At 34.1% G+C, this 23,385-nt stretch overlaps 1 protein-coding gene across 6 annotated transcripts in view; it reads left to right on the plus strand.

The window, feature by feature from the left end:
* The window catches only part of PDS5B (PDS5 cohesin associated factor B), a 194,157-nt gene extending 171,087 nt beyond the window's left edge, over positions 1-23,070 (plus strand). For 2 of the 6 annotated variants that reach the window (XM_047078710.1, XM_047078720.1), the window contains exons 26-35: positions 499-613; positions 2,379-2,511; positions 5,372-5,491; positions 6,733-6,795; positions 7,378-7,523; positions 9,977-10,082; positions 14,719-15,158; positions 15,249-15,359; positions 18,453-18,591; positions 20,031-23,070. In XM_047078710.1, the coding sequence (XP_046934666.1) occupies positions 499-613; positions 2,379-2,511; positions 5,372-5,491; positions 6,733-6,795; positions 7,378-7,523; positions 9,977-10,082; positions 14,719-15,158; positions 15,249-15,359; positions 18,453-18,591; positions 20,031-20,066 (1,409 nt within the window). In that variant the 3' untranslated portion in view covers positions 20,067-23,070. The remainder of the gene's footprint in view (positions 1-498; positions 614-2,378; positions 2,512-5,371; positions 5,492-6,732; positions 6,796-7,377; positions 7,524-9,976; positions 10,083-14,718; positions 15,159-15,248; positions 15,360-18,452; positions 18,592-20,030) is intronic. The other 4 variants (XM_047078735.1, XM_047078728.1, XM_047078741.1 and 1 more) reach the window with 4 other exon arrangements.
* Positions 23,071-23,385: the final 315 nt, after the last annotated feature.

The following is a 23,385-nucleotide window of genomic DNA, read 5'->3' on the forward strand; positions in this document are numbered from 1 at the left end:
CAAATGTCCTAGAAACTCTGAAGTCCATTACTTTAGATCTGTTCATTTTTTTACAAATAATCTCAAGTAGTATCAACCTTATTTTTTGTACCATATTAACATTGAAAGATGCATTATTATTATTATTTTTTTTTTGCTCAGCTTAATAAGGGAGTGTTAAACATAAGGTTGCTCATAATCACAAGAAAAATAGATCTTATGTTTCTTTTTCTTAGATATAGTTTGTTTGGGTCACTTTTTACCATGTGTGTTTGAAAATGAAAATATTTGTCTTTGTAGACTCAGCATATGGTGCATTTAGTAGGCATTTCAATATTGGACATGATGGATGAATGAATAAAGTCTTTATGGTGTAATTCAACACTGGACATTTCAATAAATTTTTCTTGTAGCCAAATTTTGGGAAACTACTGGGATGCAAGAAATACGGTATCACAGACAAAGTGTAAGGTTTGGTTTTCTAACCTGGATGTTTGTGTTTTGTTTTTTCTTTTTCAGAAAAATTATTGTCTCTTCTACCAGAGTATGTTGTTCCATATACAATTCACCTTTTGGCACATGACCCAGATTATGTCAAAGTACAGGATATTGAACAACTGAAAGATGTTAAAGAGTAAGACCTTTTTCATTCCATTTTCATATTTTCTGAAAGCTTTTTCTCTTTGTTGCTGATAATGGAATTGCCATTATAATTAATTAGATTTATTTAATTTCTTAGGAGTTCCATGTTCTTCCCTTATTCCTTCTCTTGTTTTTCTTTTTTCATACCATATCTTCATATTTCATTTCCTATATGATTTCCCAAAAGTTAATTTAGCATAATTAGTGCACTGCTGTGTCTCTTTCGTTCTGGCACTTCTTTTCTATTGATGCAGTCCATTAAGAGTTTCCATTCCAGTTCTTACCTTTTCCTGCTTTCTTCTACAACTCTAAATTTTCATGTGGGCGAATTAATACTCTCCTTTATTCACATAGCACTTTTTCTTTGCATTAACTATCTTTCTCCGTAGGAAGAGAGAATGGTCTAATTTAGTAATGGGCCAAGTTGGTTACCAAGGAACTACCCCACTTACTACTTCATTGGTGTTTTTCTAGCTCAAGTTTATGGCACTTGTAATATTTTCAGAGATTATTGTTGAGAGGCAGAAAGACCATCTGTGCCTGGGTGTGGAATAGGGAAATACAATAATATTTAGAGAAGTCTTCCTAATACCGCCATACTTCTTTAAATAAGCTTAAGACCCTAGTCCTCTTTCTGTTACGATAAACGTCTGTGGTTTTGAATAAATGAATTTATTATGCCTTTAGCTTCCTATTAAAGGAAAATAACTGGTGGTGTCTTAGTTCATAGAAATATTTGATAAATATTTGTGGTACCTCAAGAGAATAAAATCAAATTACTGGTAACTTTTTTATGGCAAGGGAAAAGCTGTTACTACCCTCTTTTAGCCACAGTTTCTGTTTTTTTTAAAACTAAGCAGTTCTCCCAAAATGAGTTCTGTGTTAGGGTGATTGTAACTAATGAAAACTTCTAACCATCTTTCTCAGACAACTTTGGTTTTTGAAATACATTTAATATTCTTTGGAATTTACTAAATATTTTTGGTTTATTTGTAAAATGCCCAGTACAGTCTTGAGTACTCTTCCCATTCTGTCAGAGAGCTGCTCCAGAAGAACTTATTCTATTCCCAACATCCTTAAGGTTATTTTTCCCCTTCTAGAATGATACCTTGCTTCTCACTTTACTTTTCTCTCTTCTCACTTTACTTTTCTCCTCTGTGCCACAACTCTGTTCCATTCTGTCTATATAGTAAAGACACAAAGCACTTTTGGTTTGGTCTTGAACAGAGTTGTATGTAATTAACTGAGCTAGTGAAACTTTCTTTTAATTTTTCCCTCTTAAGCAAAGACAGTATGTGTAGTTGTCAACCATGGTTTTTTTCCTCTCTAATTTATTCATTAAGATGCTTAACTATTGAGTTAGGTGGTTATATTTTCTTGAAAACGTCCAATCAGGACTTCTGTCTTGAGTGCTTGAGGCTTCACTTTATCTATGGCCCGGTTATTATTTTAGGCAGTTTTCTTTCCCTGTCATACCTAGGGGTTAAGATCACTTCATCATTTCCACCATTTAAGTTCTTTTTTAACCTGCCTCTTTGGTATTGAGATTTTGAGAAGGGGTCTTTTGAATTCACACCTACATTGCTGATAAGTTGTGATTTGTATGTGTGACATACCTTTTTTTCTCTTTTGATTTATAGCTGTTTTTTCCTTTTTAATTTTTTCCGTTTGTGGAGTTTATTATATTTATATTAAGAATTATTTTATCTATATTTAACAACTAATTTTTTCATTTCTTTTTCTTCCCTTTTTCTTAGATGTCTTTGGTTTGTTCTAGAAATATTAATGGCTAAAAATGAAAATAACAGTCATGCGTTTATCAGAAAGATGGTAGAAAATATTAAACAAACAAAAGATGCCCAAGGACCAGATGATGCAAAAATGAATGAAGTATGTAATTCTTTGTAAATAATCATGCTTCCCTGTTGATTTAAGCATTTGAGTGTGGGTGTGGTACTTCTATAGTATGTATAGACATTATCAATCTTTTTTATTATTTAATAATTAGTATTTCTATTAGTAATTAGAAATATTGAAAACAATAGTTTAACTTACACTATTGTACTGAAAACTACACACAGCCATACCTTGTTTTAATGCACTTTGCAGATAATTGCATTTTTTTTTTTTTTTTTTTTTTTTTTTTTTACAAGTTGAAGTCAAGTGTGTGACAACCTTGCATGGAGCAAGTCTGTTGGCAGCATTTTGCCAACAGCATTTGCTTATTGCTTATTTCATGTCCCTGTGTCACATTTTGGTAATTCCTGCTATATTGTAAACTTTTTCATTGCTAATTATATATGTTGTGGTGAACTGTGATCAGTGATCAGTGCTTTGGGGTTCCACAAACTTCACCCACATATAGAAGATGGCAAACTTAACTGATGTGTGTGTTTTGACTGTTGTAGCCACCAGTCGTCCTCTCTCCCTCTCCTCAAGCTTCCCTGTTCCCTGAGACACAACAATATTGGAATTAGGCCAGTTAACCCTACAGTGGCCTCCAAGTGCTCAAGTGAAAGGAAGAGTAGCATATCTCTCACTTTAAATCAAAAGCTAGAAATGATGAAAGTTAGTGAGGAAGGCGTGTAGAAACTGAGATGGGCTGAAAGCTAGGCGTCTTGTACCAAATAGTTAGCCAAGTTATGCATGCCAAGAACAAGTTTTAAAAGGAAATTGAAAGCGCTACTTCAGTGAGAACACAAATGATAAGAAAGTGAAATACTCTTATTGCTGATACAGAGAAGGTTTGAGTGACCTGGATAGATCAAACCAGCCACAGCATTCCCTTAAGCCAAAGCCTGATCCAGAGCAAGGCCCTAACTCTGTAATTCTGTGAAGGCTGAGAGAGGTGAAGAATCTGCAGAAAAAAGAAGCTAGCAGAGGTTGGTTCATACGCTTAAGGAAAGAAGCCATCTCCATAAGATAAAGTACGGAGTGAAACAGCAAGTGCTGACATAGAAGTTGTCCAGAAGATGTAGCTAAGGTAATTAATGAAGGTGGTTGCTCTAAATAACAGTTTTCTAACGCAGCCTTCTGTTGGGAGAAGATATCATTGAGGACTTTCCTAGCTACAGAGAAGTCAGTGCCTGGCTTCAAAAGGCAGGCTGACTCTCTTGTTAGGGGCTAATGCAGCTTGTCTCTTGAGGCTGAAGCCCGTGTTCATTTCCCATTCTGAAAATCCTAGGGCCCTTAAGAATTATGCTAAGTCTACTCGGTGCTCTATAAATGGAACAACAGAGCCAAACAAATAGCACATCTGTTTGCAGTATGTTTTACTGAACATTTTAAGCCCATAGTGGAGACCTCAGAAAAAAAGATTTCTCTCAAAATATTACTGCTCACTGATAATGCACCTGGTCACCCCCAAGGCTCTGATGGAGACCTACAATGAGATTAATGCTATTTTCATGCCTGCTAACACAGCATCCATTCTGCAGCCCAGGGATCAAGGAATAATTTCAACTTTCAAGTCTTATTGTTTAAGAAATACATTCATAAGGTTGTACCTACCGGAGATAGTGACTCTTCTCATGGATCTGGGTAAAGTCAAATGAAAATGTGGAAAGAATTCTCCACTCTACATTCATTAAGAACATTCATGATTCATGGAAAGAAGTCAAATTATCAACATGGACTGGAGTTTGGAAGAAGTTGATTCTAACTTCTTGGTTAGAATCATTATGGATGACTTTGAGGGGGGTTCAAGACTTCAGTGGAGGAAGTAACTACAGATGTGGAAAAAATAGCAAGAAAATTATACCTGGAAATGGAGCCTAAAGATGTGATTGAATTGCTGTAATTTCATGATAAAACTTTAATGAATTTGGAGTTGCTTCTCATGGATAAGCAAAGAAAGTGGTTTATTTATTTTTTAATGTTTATTTGTTTACAGACTGTGAGCCAGGAGAAGGGCAGAGAGAGGGGGAGAGAGAGAATCCCAATCAGGCTCTGTGCTGTCAGCACCGAAACCGCTTTCCTGGGGCTCCATCCCATGAACCGTGAGATCATGACCTGAGCCCAAATCAAGAGTCAGATGCTCAACCGACTGAGCCACGCAGGCGCCCCAGGAAAGTGGTTTCTTTAGATGGAATCTGCTCCTGATGAGGATGCTGTGAAGATTGTTGAAATTACAACAAAGGATTGAGCATATTACACAAACTTTGTTGATAAAACAGCAGCGTTTGAGAGGATTGACTCCGATATTGAAAATTCCGCTGTGGGTAAAATGGTATCAAACAGCATCACATGCTGCAGCGAAATTGTTAGTGAAAGGAAGAGTCAGTCAGTACAGCAAACTACAGTTTTGTCTTATTTTAAGAAATTACTACAGTCACTCCATCGTTTGGCAGCCACCACTGATCAGCAGCAGCCGTCAACATTAAGGCAAGACCCTCTTCCAGCAAAAAGATTTTGCAAGTAACCGAAAGCTCAGATGATGGTTAACGTTTTTAGCAATAAAAGTTTTTAATTACTTGTACTGTAATTACATTGTACGTTGTTTTTTAGACATAATGCTGTTGCACACTCAATAGATCATAGTATAGTGGAAACATAACTTTTATATGCACTGGGAAACCAAAAAATTCATTTGACTCACTTAATTGAAACATTTGCTTTATTGTGGTGGTCTGGAGCCGAATCTGCAGTATCTCTGAGGTATGCCTGTACTAATTGCATGTTGTAGAATTACTCCTAATTCAGAGTCAAGGCTGCCACCTTAAGTACCTAATTTTCTTTAATACCATTGCAGAAACTGTACACTGTGTGTGATGTTGCCATGAATATCATCATGTCAAAGAGCACCACATACAGTTTGGAATCTCCTAAAGACCCAGTACTACCAGCTCGTTTTTTCACCCAGCCTGACAAGGTAGTTATTTTAGATTTTGTGTGTGTAGATTGAAATAAAATGTATTCTCAGCACTAGGTTGTGGGAAGATTAGGAAGGATCAGTATCAAGAGCTGGCGCACTACTAATGTCGTGGAAAGGTCGGCTTGCGTCTTAATAATGTGGTGCAAGACTAGCACATGGGCCAAATCGGAGGACACAAACAAGGTCTGGAGGTTAATCAGGATTATCTAGAGTTTGTGTTTGGAGTTTTATGCCAGTCTACGAGTACAGGCAAAAATGTGATCAAAGCATGTAGATCTGTCAGTTAATGGCCAGTGATCCAAAATGGGAAGGAGAATGCTGATAGAGTCTGAAGTTACAAGCCCTTGATTGAAATTTATAACTGGTATGAAGAAACAAGGGCAGACACCGGAACAGGTTTGAGACCCGGGGAATACCACAAGAATGTTCCCCAAACTCAGTACAAAACTCAAGTATTGTAGGAAATACAAAAAAAAAAATTTTTTTTATGTTTTATTTTTGAGAGAGAGGGCGCAAACAGGGGAGAGGCACAGAGAGGAAGAACACAGAATTTGAAGTAGGCTCCAGGCTCTGAGCTGTCAGCACAGAGCCCGACGCCGGGCTCGAACTCACGAACTGTGAGATAACCTGAGCCAAAGTCAGACGCTTAACCCGACTGAGCCACCCAGGTGCCCCTAGTATTGTACGAGCTATACAAGGTGTTTTCCAGATTCTCTTAGAGGTTCATAATGCATCTAAGCCTGTTGACTGAGAGTTTGGAAAGCACCACTACCGTTTTTGTTTTTATGTTTGTGTTTGTTTCTAAGTAAAATAGCAGTTAAGGTCTTACCAACATACAGAGATTTGCAACAGCCTTGTGGAACAGGCTCACCCAGTAGCTAAAAGGGACTGTCTGCTTTCACCTTGTCATGATTAAGATAACAGGAGTAAATGTGGTCTCTTCTGGAGAGTTTTTTTTTTTTTTACAGAAGCATGTGTTTTCTGATGCACTTACAGAGAGCTCTAGCACATTAGAGCTCAAATATGTTTTGTTAATATTGGAGTTGGTAGAAGGTTAGTTTAAGCTTATTACAGTATTTAAAATCCGTGACTGAAATTTTGTGTTTGAACTTATTATTGAAGTATGTCTTTTATTATGTACTTTAAAACAAAATCTGTTATATGCTTTGTTGGCTTTGAAGCACTTCTTGTATAGTGTTTGATTATTCACTAACTACAACTTTTTCTCCTGCTTGTAGAATTTCAGTAACACCAAAAATTATCTGCCTCCAGAAATGAAATCGTTTTTTACTCCTGGAAAAGTACGTTTTGAGAGTCATTCTGATTTTTACATGGTAGTTTATTTTACTGTGATTATTGGCAAAATTATGTTATTTTGTATTTCTTTAAAAATTAGTGTATCTTAAGGTAGAAAATAGTTATTAGATCTCTTCCATTTACTAGTAAGAAATAATATATTTACAGTATAAATGCAAGCTGAGATACATGAACTTATTTTGTAGCCTGAAATAAAGTGCTGGAGACCTTGATCTTTAAATATCTTATCCTGTAATGTCAAGATAAAAATCTTAAAGTTAAAAACATCTTATGTCTTTCCAAAGCAGTTTGATTATCTATTTTTATTGTTGACTGTACATTTTATTTGTTCTTTCTATGTAAGCCTTTTCCTCTAAATCGCAAAGAAGCTTAACTATTATGCTTGTCTGTATAGTTTTTCACTTATTCAAGTGATACTCAATTTATAATCCTTATTTTGCTTAAGGATAGGTATATTTGTGTGTGTGATTTGTATGTAAATACTTGGACAGAGATTTATGGTTCTTTATGTATAAATTTCTTCCTGCTTTAATCAAATAGAAAGAGATATGCATTTTTCATTTCAGCCTAAAACAACAAATGTTCTAGGAGCTGTTAATAAGCCACTTTCATCAGCAGGCAAGCAATCTCAGACAAAATCATCACGAATGGAAACTGTAAGCAATGCAAGCAGCAGCTCAAATCCAAGCTCTCCTGGAAGAATAAAAGGGAGGTAAGCACCTAAGAAATACCATACTTTACATTTAAGGATTCCATCAAGGCAATGAGATCTAAAATAATGTAACCCAAAACATTTAATGTCAGTGAGTGGAAATCAGTGCATACCCGAACAGCCATTTACATCTTCCTGTTTATTTGCTTCTTTATTTTAGATAGGCACTCTATCTTGGGCTTTCATATTTTAGCTTGTTGGGATACCCTGTATTGGTAGACATAAGCTAAATGTCTGGCAAACTTGAAACTGTTATATTATAGTACAACCATACATTAGAAAACATAATCATTAAAAATGATGAGGTATGAGCTAATGTGAATTGTTTCCACAATACATTATTGAGTAAAAAAGGCAAAGAATAGGACAGTATTATAGTATTTTCGAGTTTTTACAAGGGATTTGTCTTCAGATTGGCTTGTATATGCATAGAAAAGTTTTGGGAGAATACACAACATCTTGTGGTAGTCTAGTATAGGAAGGAGATTCTCTACTTTTTGGTTTGAGTTTCTTTTTCCCATGCACATGTATAAATTTTTTTGTTTAGAAAAATTGTTTTAAATTTGTACTTTCAAATCATGCTCTACAGATTTTTGTCTTAAGAAAGAGGAAAAGAGAAAATAATTCACAGTTTAACTCGTTTTTGTTTAGTACTTAGCAGTTTGTTAGCAGCAAAGCCTTGCACAGGCCCTAACTGCCACTGATTATTGATTTTGCTTAGTTATTATGAAAGACTGTGCTATCTTTGCATTGTTTGTAACCAATCAATAAAGAAAGGATGAGACATTCTAAAATGTCTTATCAGTTTCCTTGTAACGAATAAATTGTCAAATGATATATGCTAGAGAGTGAACAAAAATACATTTATAGTGCTTGTTTTAGATTCCTGTATTAATACATATTAGTGGCTGATACTTAAGTCGCCTTCACCTATATCATTTGGACATTTTCTAGTGGGATGGCTTCCTACTTAACAGGACCAAACCATTTCCAGCAACTCATATCCTAAGTTACTGGTTTTTCTTTTTGGATCTTGGATATAATAAAAGAAGATCAGTCATTTAGGCTGAGAGCCTCAAAATTGCTTTCGACTTTTTCCCTTTGCTCAGATATTGCTGTGGAGCCTAGTGATCTAATTTGCAACTTTTATTAGATTGCCCTATCGTTTATGGAGAAGAGAGGAACTAGAATTGAGATTAAAAAAAACCAGTTAGGAGTCAGCTAATGGTAATTCAGAGAAGGGATGAAGAGGGAAGAAGATGGTAGTCAAATGTGGGATTTATTTTGATTTTAGACCCAAATTGTCTTGCTGATGAGGTAGATGTGAATAGTTATGAAAAGGGAATATTTAAGGATGTATCCTAGGGGTTTTTTTTGCTTGAATGTTTCTATAGGTAGCGGTGCCATTTACTGAGATGTTAGAAGCCTTTGAAGAGGAACAGGCTTTGTGCATGCAAGCGCGCACGCGCGCGTGTGTGTGTGTGTGTGTGTGTTTTCTGGGGAGATGGGGAAAAGAGGAATGTCCAAATAACTATTTTGGCTGTGTTAAAGTTGAGATGCCTATAGGAAATTCAAGTGAGTGGGCAGTTGGATATGTGAGTCTAGAGCTCAGGGTAGTTTCTAGGCCAGAGATTGAAATTTAGGATTTAACGATGTATAAATGGTTTTCAAAGTCACATTAAAGATGAGATCACCTAGGACAGAAGACAGGCTTCATACCAATAAATGAGAGCTTGTGAGCTTGTGCTGTTAATTCATTTACTAAGTATTTATTGAGTGCCTATTTTATGTCTGGCACTGGTACAAGTGCTTAGTATAAAATAAATACAGTTGGCAAAAGATCCATGCTTACATTCTAGCAGGGGAAGTTAGTAGAGAATAAACATAATAACTTTAGTGTGTGACAGGGTGTTAAAAATACAGAGAAGAAGGCCTGGGTGGCTCAGTTAAGTGTCCCATTCTTGATTTCGGCTCGGGTCATGATCTCACGGTTCGTGAGATTGAGCCCCACGTCAGGCTTTGCGTGGACCACTCTGAGCCTCCTTGGGACTGACTGACTCTCTCTCTCTCAAAATAAATAAAATTTAAAAAAAAACTCAAAGAAGAAAAAGCGGAACTGGGAATATGGGAGAGATAGGTGCGGATTGTAGTAACATAGGCCAATCCACTTGCTAACCAGAAAGGTTTTAATTTGCTTTATGTTCCCACTCCAAAATAGAATTTAGTTTTTAAAAAGACTTAGTAAGAAAACTAAATTTGTGATTCTTCAAGTTTCTCTATTAAATGTAATTCATTGCTTGTTGGTTTGGTGCTAAATATGATAGAATGAAACAGATACTTTTCAGAAAAGGATGAAACTTTTCCTCATATAGCTGTAAAGCTACACTAGGGAACAGGGAAAGCTTTTAAGGTTGTTTCGTTGTAATAATAATAACAAATGTCTATATTAAAAGGCTTGATAGCTCTGAAATGGATCACAGTGAAAATGAAGATTATACAATGTCATCACCTTTGCCAGGAAAAAAAAGTGACAAGAGAGACGACTCTGATCTTGTAAGGGTGAGATATTTGGTTTGATTTTATAATTATAATAAAAATTTTACTGTATAAGTAACAGTGTTTACACTGAAACCAGTTAACATTACTCTCAAATTTGACATTTGATTTTCTCTTAATGATTTTAATCACAAATGTGAGTTCATCATTATCCTCTACCTTGTAATTTAAGTATATTGAATCTCTTGTGTTTCTTGTCATTCTAATGAGTGATCTTTATTCTGTAGATCTTGGAAATCAAACATGCCAGTCCCATACTCAGAACTATTTGGGGGTTTTTGTTGTTGTTGTTGTGTTGTTGTTGTTGTTATTGTTGTTGTTTAAAACACAGTAAGTTTAGACTTAGCATTAGAAAAGGGAAGTAGAATGAGGATCCTTAAAGGCTCCTCCATTTTAGATGCTTTCTTAAGCCTTTCATTACTAAGTAAGCTTCGAGCAAAGGTAGGGAATGCTGCAGTTTTCATAAAGGCTTCTTTTTAAATTTTAATAGCAGTGATAATTTGTATGATTAGTTAGACTGTAAATGCCATTTAAAGACAGGTTTGTTAAATTTTAGTACAGATACAGAATACAGTTATGTATTTCTATACATCCTGATAACCTTAATAATTGGGCACATTTTGACTTCTAGGTTAGCTTTAAACTTTTGAAAAATTCATGAGGCTCTCTGAATCAGTTTATCTGTAAAATGTGGCTACTTAGCTGTTAAGGTTTATCAGAATAAATGAATTAGTCCAAGTCAGTTGGTGTTGCTGCTATGTTATCATTACAAAGATCAATATTTTTGAGTAATGATTACTATAAAGTAAATGTTAATGCATTTGAAATCTACCCAGTAGAGGTGGAACGTTATTAATAAAATACCTTTGCTTTCTCTGAAATATTACTGCCCTTCTTTTCTACCACTGGCCCAACATTACATATTCCAAAAAGCTTTAGTTATTTTTAATTGTTTTCAAGTTTCTCCAGTAATTTGTTCTGCCAGATTGTTTTTCTTTCCAGTTAAAAAATTATAATTCTTAAATTCTTACTAAATCCTTACTACTTATACTGTAAATTCTGATTTTTATTGGCTGTTTAAAAATTTTGCCCAAGCAGAATTAAAAATTGATCGCTTAGCCAGAAAGGAATCCTGTTATCTGGATATATAGAAGAGAACCTTGAATTGGAAAAGGTATTTATGTCTTCTAGTCCTACTTCTCACTTAATGCAGAAATTCCTTCGCTAGCATTTATGAGTTGTTTACCACGTGCTTAAAAATGCCTTAGGTGGAAAGCTTACAATTTCTCTCATTTGTTGGAAACATCAACTCATCAACTAAGCCACCTATACCCACATGCTGACCTGCTCCCTTATGTATATCCCCCCCCCAAATGTGGGAAGCATGGTAGTGATGAATTCTTAATATTTTGTTATCCTGTAAATTCTGTATCTAGTTCTGCCATATTACAGAGCAGTGAAGAGCAAGTCTCTCTTTTCCATAGCAAAGTTGTGAAATTTTGAGCTTTTGAGATTTATTTGTATAATTATAATGGAAGCAAGCCTTTGGGTGCCTTTTGTGTAACATTGTATCCTTTTTCAGAAATACTATAAGAACCTTATTAATACATATCAACTGAAATATCCTTAAAGAGGTTAGCATTTTGAGACAGAAGTTCAATTTAAAGACCAGTAGATTATAGAGAAAGAGTCCTGTCTTTGTATATACTACCACCTTGATACTAAAACTTCATCACAAAGGAATTGTTGTCCATATACATTTATATTCAAATATTTAGTTTTACAAATAGAATGTTTTCCTGATTTCCTGCTTTTAACCTCAGTTTTATACTCCCTCTGTTCTTAAGATAATGCAGTGCAAAATGAAAAAGAAACTAGAGAATGTAGTGCTTTAGTAAACTAGCTTATTTTATAGTATTCTCAAGAAAGCAGACATTAAATTTCCTGTTTACCACCAACCTTTTCCAGAGTATGAAGGAATTCAGCCACCTTATCACATTTTTGGACATTAAAATGAATTGTAAAGTTTAAAACTGGAGGTGATAATTGTAAAGTTAACTTTAATTCAATATTTCTCTTACCTTTGCATCTCTGAGTAACAATAATTATTTGTACAAAAATGCAAATAAATGCTAACAAATTAAAACCAGTCACTTATAGGTCTGTTTTTTCTAGAATGTAAGGATAATTTAATGTTAAGAAATCTTTTAACATAATATATCAAATCAGTATACCAAATAAGAAGAATACTAACAAGATAACTTCAGGTCATGTCAAGAAGATATAAATACAACTTAAAATCCATTCTTGATACATATGAACTCTTACTAACCTAATACCAGAAGGATACTTCCTTAACATACTAAAAGTTTTATCTGTTTAAATCAGTAATCATTGACTCAGTTATTCTTCTTAAATTATTCTTACATGCAAAATACTTGAAACATTTTAATTAAAAATCAGAAGCAAAACAAGTAATTTGTTGTCATCACTATTATTTAAGATTGTTCTAGAATGTTTGACAAATTCAGGAAGACATGAAATAGGAATCAAAGGTATGACAGTGAAAAAGAAGAGACAAATTCATTTTTCTTTTGTACTCTTAGAAAAATAAGAGAAGCAATTGAAAAACTAAGTATTTAGTATGGTAGCCAATTAAACATCTATACGTGGTAGATGTATGTATGTGTATAACTAACTTTAGTCTGGTAATTTTGCTTTATATCAAGTATACATTTGGGGGAAAGGAGATTTGCTTCACCACAGTAACCTCTTCCACAATAAAGCTAGGTAGGTAGGTAGGTAGACAGACAGACCGACCGACTGACCAACCAACTGACTGATCAACCTAAACATAGCCTTAAAAAAGTAGGGGGAATCCGTGTGGGGAAAATATCCAAACTGAGAAACTTAGAAGACTTGAATAGAAGGAAGACATGCCATGTTCTTTAATGGGAGAAATGAATAAAAACAAATGATGGTTCGTTCTAAATGAATCTATATGTAATTATAAAATAATCTATATGTAATTATAAAATTCCAGTGTGATTTTAAGTCCATGTGGAAGAATAAATGGTACAAAAGAGGAGTAATAACATCAGCCTAACCAAACACAAATGTATTTCTTTATTTCTCTATGTTTAGTAAAATATTATGCCATTGTTACAATAGCCCAGAAACATTCTTAATTTTTAAAACCTAATACAAAGTAAAGGAACCATTATAAGTCAGTGGTTTTTGAAATGATTGAAATACTCTTTGGGGGTGGATAGGAAAGACAATTTAGAATTCCATGTCAAATCCTATCAAGATATGGTAATGTCTTAGTCTGCTCAAGCTGCCATAACAAAGTATCGTAGACTGGATGGCTAAACAACAGAAATTAATTTTCTCACCTTTGTGCTGGCCGATTTGCTTCCTGGTGAGAGTTTATTTTCCTGGTTTGCAGATGGCCACCTTCTCACTATTCCTCACATGGTGGAGAAGAGAGACAAAAAGATCTCTCTGGTGTCTCTTTTCATAAGGGGCTAATTCTGTTATGAGGGCCCCACCCTCATGATCTTATCTCAACTGAAATATCCCCCAAAGGCCCCATCTTCAAATATCATTACATCAGAGGTTCTAGCTTCAACATATGAATTTTTTATGGACATAATTCAATCCTTAACAAATAGGAAATAAAATTTAAATACACACAAAAATATAGAAGAATGTAGATTTAAAATACTAAGACTCCACTATACAAATGGACAAAGCATAATACCAATGACATAATTAGCGTAATTACCAATGACATAACAAAATGACTAAACAAATCAGATAATTTTTGTTGTTTTCTTTTCACTGATTTTTAAGAATGTAAATTGACACAAACTTTTTGGAAATAAAACACTTGTATTTGTGAGTTTTATACATGCATGTGTATGGGAAGCTGTAAGGGCTTATACTGTTCTTGGTTTCTTTGGAGAATTTCCTCAGTCTCCATCTGCCGGTCAGTGCATATATATTCTCTGAATGTAGACTAGGCTTTTATTTTGAATTTGAGTTTCTGATTAACTAATTTAAATTGTTTTTGTTTTTAATTGGTTGTAGCTGGGAAGAGACAGTATCTTTGATTCAGAAGTATTTTCAAAATTTTTAATAAATGAATATGTTTAACTTTTGTGTCTTGCAACCTCCATTTATAAAGGAAAAGTAGCTCTTTTATGGTGTCTAAGCATAATATATAACATAGTTGATATTTTATATCTTATACACTGTGGAATAAAATTAGAATCACTTAATTTGACTATTAAAGCAGATCCATTATACTTTGATATAGTTATCCATTATTCATGCATGGAATTTAAATTTTTTTAAATGAAATAACTCATTAAAATTTAAAGTTTAATAAAATACTGATCTTGAAAGGTGTCAATTTGAGACTCTCTAGCTCAAGTAAAAATGAAAATTTACCCTCTTAACTCCAGATAATTTTTTAAGTTAAAAGACAAAGTAGTTATGGTTCTGATATACTTAAAGACTCTATATTTTATTTAGGTACAGTTTTATGACAAAAGTGGATAACATTTTCTTGTTTCATTTTTCAAAATATTCATCCTAACAAATTTATATTTGAAATTGTGATTTTTATTCCTAGTCTGAATTGGACAAGCCTAGAAGCCGGAAAAAAACACCTGTCACGGATTCAGAAGAGAAATTAGGTATGGATGACCTCACTAAGTTGGTACAGGAACAGAAACCTAAAGGCAGTCAGCGTGGACGGAAGAGAGGCCATACGGCTTCAGAATCAGATGAACAGCAGTGGCCTGAGGAAAAGAGGCTCAAAGAAGATATATTGGAAAATGAGGATGAACAGAATAGCCCGCCAAAAAAAGGTAAAAGAGGCCGACCACCTAAACCTCTTGGTGGAGGTACACCAAAAGAAGAACCAACAATGAAAACGTCTAAAAAAGGAACCAAAAAAAAGTCTGGACCTTCAGCACCAGAAGAAGAGGAAGAAGAAGAAAGACAAAGTGGAAACACAGAACAGAAATCAAAGAACAAACAGCACCGAACATCAAGGAGAGCACAACAGAGGTAAGTGCATGTAACTCTGAACTGCATGTATTTAGTAACTGTGTTCTAAATCATAATTTGATGCTATCCACATTTGGGTCTTCCCCAAAGCAGAGCAGAATCTCCTGAAACTAGTGCAGTTGAATCCACACAATCCACACCACAGAAAGGACGAGGAAGACCATCAAAAACGCCATCACCATCACAACCAAAAAAAAATGTGTAAGTTGTAAATAATATTAAATTTCAAACCAGTTTCAAATTATTTTGCGAGAGTTTATCAGTTTTTTAAATATACATAGGGCTGTATTTAAAATCCCATATATTTAGTCCCATTATACTAGGTAAGATAAAATTTTTATAAACTTACCTAGGTAATTGATATCCCAGTTAACCCTCTGGTAACCTCTGATTACAGCTTTTAGGCAAATCTCTTTAAATGAACACCTAATAGTTTATTATTTCCAATACAGACTTTATGATACCTAAAGAGATGAGAAAGTATTTTTAAATAATCACATCATACTGACCAAGTTGCTTGTCTTTCCACACTATAGTTTTTAATATCTCTCCTCAGCAACTTTAAAAAAAATAGTTTTTATATTTTTGCTTTTATTCTTTGAATTGTGTAGGAAGGTCACAGGCATTATTTTTCTTTAAATTATAGCCAAAGAGATTACCACATGTAGATCTGAAGTTTTGGGGGTTTTGGTTTTCTTTCTTTTCTAATCAAATGAACAGATCTGTATCTACATATAAATAGTTGTGGAAGTTCACACAAGCATATGTTCATGAGAAAATCACAATAACAAATCTGTACCTAAAATTGTTAAAGTAGCAGGAGCGTCAGTGCTGTCATTTGTATATTTTGCACTTTTTTCTCAGTTATTTAAGTGGAAGTAGAACAGCATGTCTTCCATTAGTCAGAAATTCTGACTGTAATTCTGAGAGTGACCCCGTTGCACACTTACATCACTGCCTTGGCTTTGCAGAGTTGCCAGCACACCTTGGCCAAATACTTAAGTTATCTTGGAAATTTTTCCTCTTCCTGTGTATTCCCCAGGAAGAGGAAAAGTTGCTTGAGTGTCTAGCTACTTCCTGCCTTTTTCCATGTAATTTTTTTCTCAGGTAAAAAGTAAAGGTAAGTACATTTTTGTGGCAGCTTTGTAAATGTGTTTGGATTCAATTACGAAAAGTAGCTATTTTTAAAAAACAAATTCTTAAGGAATATTAAATTCCCACGATTAATTTTCTAATGAGGAAATAACAGAAATAGCTTTCAGGCTCATAACTTTAATTAGTTTATATTTGCGCATCAAAAAATTAAGGGCGTAATCATCTAAAATTATACACATCCTCATACAAATGGTCTAAACCAAACAAGTATTTCTTTTAAAAATCAGTGCAGAAAAAGACTCTATATTCCATCTTAACAGCATATCTTCCTTTCATGGGGAATCTATTTTTTTTAAGAACTAGAATAACATACGTTATGATCTGCCTGTTTTTCTTGTTCTGACCTCAGTGGAATTGAGAAAGATTATATTATTTTCCCTGTAATTCTTGTATTTTCTTCCATTAACTCAGAAAAGCCGAACCAAGTAAAAAAAAAAAAAAAAATTACTTGGTTTGAGTGTGTATTAAAGAATACATATCGTGGATTACCCAAGAGAAATGATAAACTATAGTCTTAATTAAAAAAAAAAAAAGTTAATCAGGGGCACCTAGGTGTCTCGGTCGGTTAAGCATTTGACTCTTGGTTGCAGTTCAGGTCATGATTCACAGTTTGTGGGTTCAAGACCTGCATCAGGCTCCATGCTGACAGTGTGGGGGTCTGCTTGGGATTCTCTCCTTTCTTCTGCCCCTCCCCTGCTTGTGTGCACGCACTCTCTTTCTTTCTCTCTGTCTCAAAAATTAAAAAAAGTTATCATACGGAGAATAAACTGATGGTTGTCAGAAGGAAGTGGAGGTGGGAGCATGGGCAAAATGGGTGAAGGGGAGTGGGACATACTGGCTTCCAGTCTGGGAATGAATAAGTCACAGGAATAGAGGGGCATGGCATAGGGAATAAGGTCAGTGGTGTCGTAGCAGCGTTATCTGGTGACAGATGGCAGCTACACTTGTGAGCACAGCATATAATATGTAGAAAAGTTGAACCACAGTGTTGTATGCGTGAAACTGATGTAACATTGTATGTCCACTATACTCAAAAATTTTTTTTAATTTAAAGAATATACATGCAAATAAATATCAAAAGGGATACATTTGATTAAATGGTGGTATCTCTTACATATATTTGATTGCCTCCTATGTTTCAGAGAGTACGAGGTGCTAGGGTTTACAGTGCCTTACAGTGGCACAGAATAGACATTATTCTTGTCCTTTTGGGATTAACATCTAAATGGCATGTAGTCATTACATAATCACACATAAATATGGAATTCTAAATTGTGATCTGTGCCCTGAGGAAAACTTCAGGGTACTATAAGAGAACATAATGGGAGGGCTAGGGAATTGGGGAAGTTTTCTCTTTGGAAAGTGAGAACTGATTTCTTGAGAATAGTAGGAGTTAGGCTGATAGAGAAAAAGGAGAAGAACACAGTTGGAGGGAACATTGTGCTAAAGGTTCCAGAGTAGGAAAAGTCTTGGCCAATTCAGAGAGTTTGAAGGAAGGCAAGAATTTGCTGGATTGTAGTTGTAAGGAATTAGGGAGTGGAAAGAGATGAGAATGGACAGATGGCCAACAACTGTCTGCAAGGCCTTATATATTATGTTAAGAAGGTTTACAGAATTTCTCGCAGTACAGCAGGGAGCTGTCTAGGGGGAGTGAGTGACATCAGCTGTTTTTACATTTTTGGAGAAGAGGTGAGACGAGAATGGTGTGGAAGTTGTGTGGTAGCAGTAGAGGTGGAGAGAAGTGAATAGATTGGAGATTTCTTTGTAAGAATTATAGGGCCAGATGAAGACTGATACGCTATTAAGAAGGACTCTAAATTTTCTGTTTTGAGCAGCTTAGTAGATGCAGATGCCTTTTACTGAGTTGGGAAAGATAAAAGGAAGAGCAGACTTTGGGTTATGTTTTATAATCTTTTATTGTCTTGGTTTTTTTATTACTTGGTCAGTGTTTGTGAGATTCTAGGATTAAACACTGGGTTAGGGGTTAGAATAAGAATAACATTTCTTGTTTTGTAAGGTAATGGAGGATAAAAATGGTAATAAATGAGAATTTATGAAATATTTTGAGCATTTCCTCTGAGGTGATCTACTACTTAAAGATCAGAATGTTCATTTTATTTTACCTCTGTTTTACTCTAGCCGTGTAGGACGCTCCAAACAAGCAGCTACTAAAGAAAATGATTCAAGTGAAGAAGTAGATGTGTTTCAGGGTAGCTCTCCTGTCAATGATGATGTTCCACAGGAAGAAACAGAGGAAGAGGAAGTTTCTACAGTAAATGTATGTGTCTATTAAAGTACCATGTGTTAGCATAGAATATAGGAATAGAGTTGGTAAATACTTGGTCAGCTCCATATAGCACTTGCTGTTACTTATAATTCTAAGTATTTATTTACTTTTCTTGAGCAGTTTGTAACGTTGGTTCACCTACCACCTTGGGTAATGAGAGAACTTCCTTTATGGAATCCTGAAACTAAGTGAGAATGACAGATGTAGCCTAGTGAAAATGTAAATGTCAAGTTTATAACAATGTGGAGAAGAACAAGTAGCATTCTGATAAATTGACCCTTGAAGCATTTAAGCTGTACCTTGATTTTAGACCACTGTTATATGTTAAATAGACTATGGCTAATGTTTCATAACTTTTTCTTTGAGTTTCATAGTAGTTTTACAAGTTAGTCATCTAGAATAAAATCATGTCTTTGAAATTTACGAAATTGGTAACCTAGATTTCTTTTACAAAGGTCAGAATGTGATTCTTCGTGAGATAATTTTTTAAGAATGGCTTTGTCGGTTAACACATCTTCAGTGTTTCTTTTTGGAAGAAATACAGTTAACACATTGAAGTAAACTGTTCTGATGATATACCAGTGCTGAATCTTTGGATCAGCACAGTTAGCCATCTTTGAGAAACCTGTGTTGTGAGATCAAGTCCCAGGGTTGACCCCCGCCCCTCTGTCCTTTTTAACATAATCAGCACTTTTGTCTGCACCAGGGTTCATTTGTGTACCAGATATTCACAGAAAAATATCTGAACTGTGGTCTCAAACTTGTTGGGCTTGTTTCTTACAGCTTTGTTTGTTTGTTTGTTTGTTTGTTTGTTTTGGATGTAAAAATAAGACAAGAGTCCATAGTGATTAATGTCTTCATCAAAAAAACCCCCAAAAAACCATAAATTAATTGAATTAAAATCCTGTTCTGTTTATATTCATCTTAATACTGATCTTTTTAGAACTGAAGTTTTACACTTTCATTAGTACTTGCCAGTAAATGGTAATATGTCTGAATTCCATATATTCCTATGTATTTGATAATTGTTAGGCTCTACATTCAGTAACTGTTTTCCCAGAAAGACAACTGTAAGCCTAAGTTTAAAATGTTTTCTTTTACCACGGAAACGTAAGTGAAGAGATAGTTGCAATTGTTTTTCTTGCTGTCGACATTGCTTTCTGTTCATTTCTCTTTAAAATTATTAAATAGTGAAGTAAAATAGTTTTTTCTCTTGCTATTATGGGAAAGGCTATTTATGGGCATTCAAATATTACATAAGGTCTAAATATGTGATGCTGAGGCAGAAAGTTTTAAAATAGAAAGGTTTGAAGTGAAGAAAAGCAAAGAAAATCAGGAACAACTAAGAATAGTGATTTGTTAAAAAAAATAATATTAATTACTGCCAAGTCTGGTATCTTAATTAAGCATCTGGTAATTTTTCTTTTAAGGTACGGCGGCGAAGTTCTAAAAGAGAAAGGCGATGAACAAATGTAATTAGTAACTTTCTGTGTGAAAGCTTTGAAAAGAAGCATTTTTTTTGGTCAAGCTTGAGGCTAAGTAAAGCCTTTGATGCACAAAGCGGGACTGCTGGAGAGTGGACAGTTGGACCTTACTTTGATGACCTCATGTATTTGTGGTCACAGCGCTTTAGCCATACGCGTGGTGATAACATTGACTCTGGAGTCCTGTGAAAGTGTGATGTGCGATGGCTATGTAGACATAAACTAAAGAAGAAACTTGTAAATATGTTTTTTTCTTTTACTTTTTTCTTTTCTTTTTCTTTTTTTTGTTTTTTGTTTTTTGTTTTTTTAATGTTTCTGACTTCTAAAGTGCTTGTATAGCTTTTATCTGCGGCTTTAAACTGACAGTCCCAACTGTTTATTGGATCTATTGATTTGGAAAGAGTTTGTTAGGATAGATCTTAAGCAGTGATCTGTCAGTGTTTGTATTTGTATTCTCTGCAATTTTACTGTGAAAAAAATTTTTTCAACAAATGGTGTCATTTTCTTGATGTCATTGTTTGTTGGAGAGGTAAATGGTCTCTTTCCCTTGTGTATCTTACCTAGTGTTTACTCCTAGGCACCCTTAATCTTCAGAGGTGCTAAATGGTCTGCCATTACACCTGCATGATGCCTCCAGCGGGAGGACACCACGCAGATTGTGAAATAGTCCCGAAGTTTGATTATTTTACACCTCAGTATTGGTCTCAGAATTTTCTGGCCTTTCATGGCAATGAAAATTTTAAGAAAAGAGAGATTTAAAATATTTTAATTTTAAAGAGTGTGTTATAAAATAATGTACTGAATTCTTTATCCCATTTTATCATCATCCCTTTTCAGTTTTTATTAATCTACTGTATCAATAAAATTCTGTAATTTGAATTAGTTTTTAATAGTCTAGAATGTTATTGTGTATAGATATTTCCTCTTGAACATTATGTTCAGAAATACAGATTATTACACTATAATATTAAATCCGATATATACACATAGAAAGTTCCAGTTCTCCATAACAGTGTAAAGTTAATCAGAAAGAAAAAAATTTTATTGATGCAGTGTGTCTTTATAAAGCTGTTCTTGAAAGCAAGTGTTTTGTATTTTATAGTGAGTTGCATGTTTATGAAAAAAGTGCTGAAAATGGGATGTGCTCTTTTCTGTAAAATCATATTTAGCCATAGTATATGATAGATTGCCCCATAACATAGTTTTTCATCAAGAGTTTATTATTGTACTTTATTTTGGAGCCAAAAAAGTTGTTTTGGGGGGGGGCAGGGTGGGAATGGTATATCCAACTATATGACCTACTGTAGGTATCACAATCTTAAAAATTTTGAATGAAATTCCACTTTGTCTAGATTGGGAGAAGTGGAAATTTATTTGGTTTTAGAGCAGATCTTTTCTTTTCTTCATTGTAATCTGCAAAATATAGAAACAAATTACTTAAATCAGTATCCTTTATACAGTTTTATAAACTGTATTTTGAACCAAAACATAAAAGTTACTACTTAATGCTTGCCTAAATTCATTTTAGTATTTCAGGTGCTGTTCTTTTGTTTTTTTCACAGTTAACATCAGAAAAAAAAATCATATCCTAACTTATTAAATGTATCACATTGAATAATGGAGCATTTTCATATAATACACCATTATGTTGAAGGTATATTTCCAAGATTGGTTATAATAGAGGGGGGATATAATAAAGAAACTACTATTTTGGAAAATGACATTTTACTATTTTCCAGTGTATATCACAATTGATGTGATTATTTTTCTTTTAAAGATTTCTTCATGTTTATGAAACGGCCTTTTATTTTTTAAAAAATGTTTTGAATTGTGTCTTAATCTCTCAATATTTAACTATTCTTCATTTCCAACAGTACTGACACCAGTGATTACGGGAGGCTGCTGTATACAAGGCAGCTAATGTCGGACCAAGATACATTGGTTTTTAACCGTTTCATGAACTCAGTTCTCCCAAACACGCTATTTGTATCTCAGCAGTACAAAGGCATGTTTTTAAATCTATAAAATAAAGAATAAGGGATAGCTTTGTATTTTTGTCGTTGACTAAATTGCACCGGAAATGTTTATGGAAGTATATCTTTAAGACCATTTTATAAAACATAATGAAAAAATGATTGTGGAAGATTTTTATTTGCATGATCATAGTTAACCAAATTTCATTGCACAACTAATTCTGTACATCAGTTCACAAAAAATGTTCATTGTAGATTTTGTTTAATGCCAATAAGTCTGTGATTTTACAACTTGTCTGTTCACTTTTTGGGAAGATTATGATGTAAATTTTCCATTTTTCTGTAGAAAAATAGGTGCAATAACGATCAAAGTTTTGATGTCCTGAGTCTTCATCTTAGGGGATTATCTTATTATGTTTGAACTTAACATTTCACGTACTGACATCTGGAGAGCCACATACTATAACTAAAGTAAAATTACGTATGTATACAACATTAATTGCTAACGATAGTTAGCAAACTCTTCAGTCGTAATGTTCATTTTGAAAATATGTACTGTATAAAATTGAGAAAATATTTAACTCACTGTAACAACTTCCATTATGAAAATCTTACGATTTTTCGGTGAGGTTATCTTGCTGCACTCTGTAGCAAGTTCATTTAATCTACATTATAATATGATTTCTTGCTGCAGTGCAACAGGAAGCTTTTGTTTTCAGTGATCTCCACTGTATATGTAAATTACAAATGTGGCTGTAAAACTTGTTCCAGGTATTAAAGGTTAAATTACTTTCTGTATCTTCTTACAGCTTGTAAGTTTGATTTTTAAGATCTCCTTTTGCCCATGTGAAGAATGTCAGGAATTTAAGAATTTGTTTAACCTGGGCATATCTCCCCTACCACATAGTATTATGTCACCATCACGAACAATTGGTATTTAGATAGATAACCAATATCAGACACATTTTTTGGATTTTCTGTGAAGTTGAATAAACATGAAAGTTAATATGTAATTGTATTATTTTATTTATGTTAATCAGTATATATACTTACATGTGTTTACTAAATGAAGAAAGGCACATTTTGATGATTTTTTATTTTAGAGACTTTTGTTGCATGGAAAGGAAATCTGTTTCCCAGTAACATTTTTTCAAGCTTTTTGTTTAAACTTCTCCTTTAAAATTTTGGCTAACAGAGATTACTAAGTACTATTTAAGTTAAAGGATTGCATAACTGAAGAAAATAAATGTATCATATAAACTTTAAAAGTAAGCACTGAGAATGTGAGTTGCTAGTGGCAGTTTTATGCATTTGTTCAGCAAATACTT

This window comes from Lynx rufus, unplaced genomic scaffold, assembly GCF_022079265.1.
Source record: "Lynx rufus isolate CCGP_SWC_20201006 ecotype Redwood Valley unplaced genomic scaffold, mLynRuf1.p SCAF_1, whole genome shotgun sequence".
Taxonomy (NCBI): Eukaryota; Metazoa; Chordata; class Mammalia; order Carnivora; family Felidae; genus Lynx; species Lynx rufus.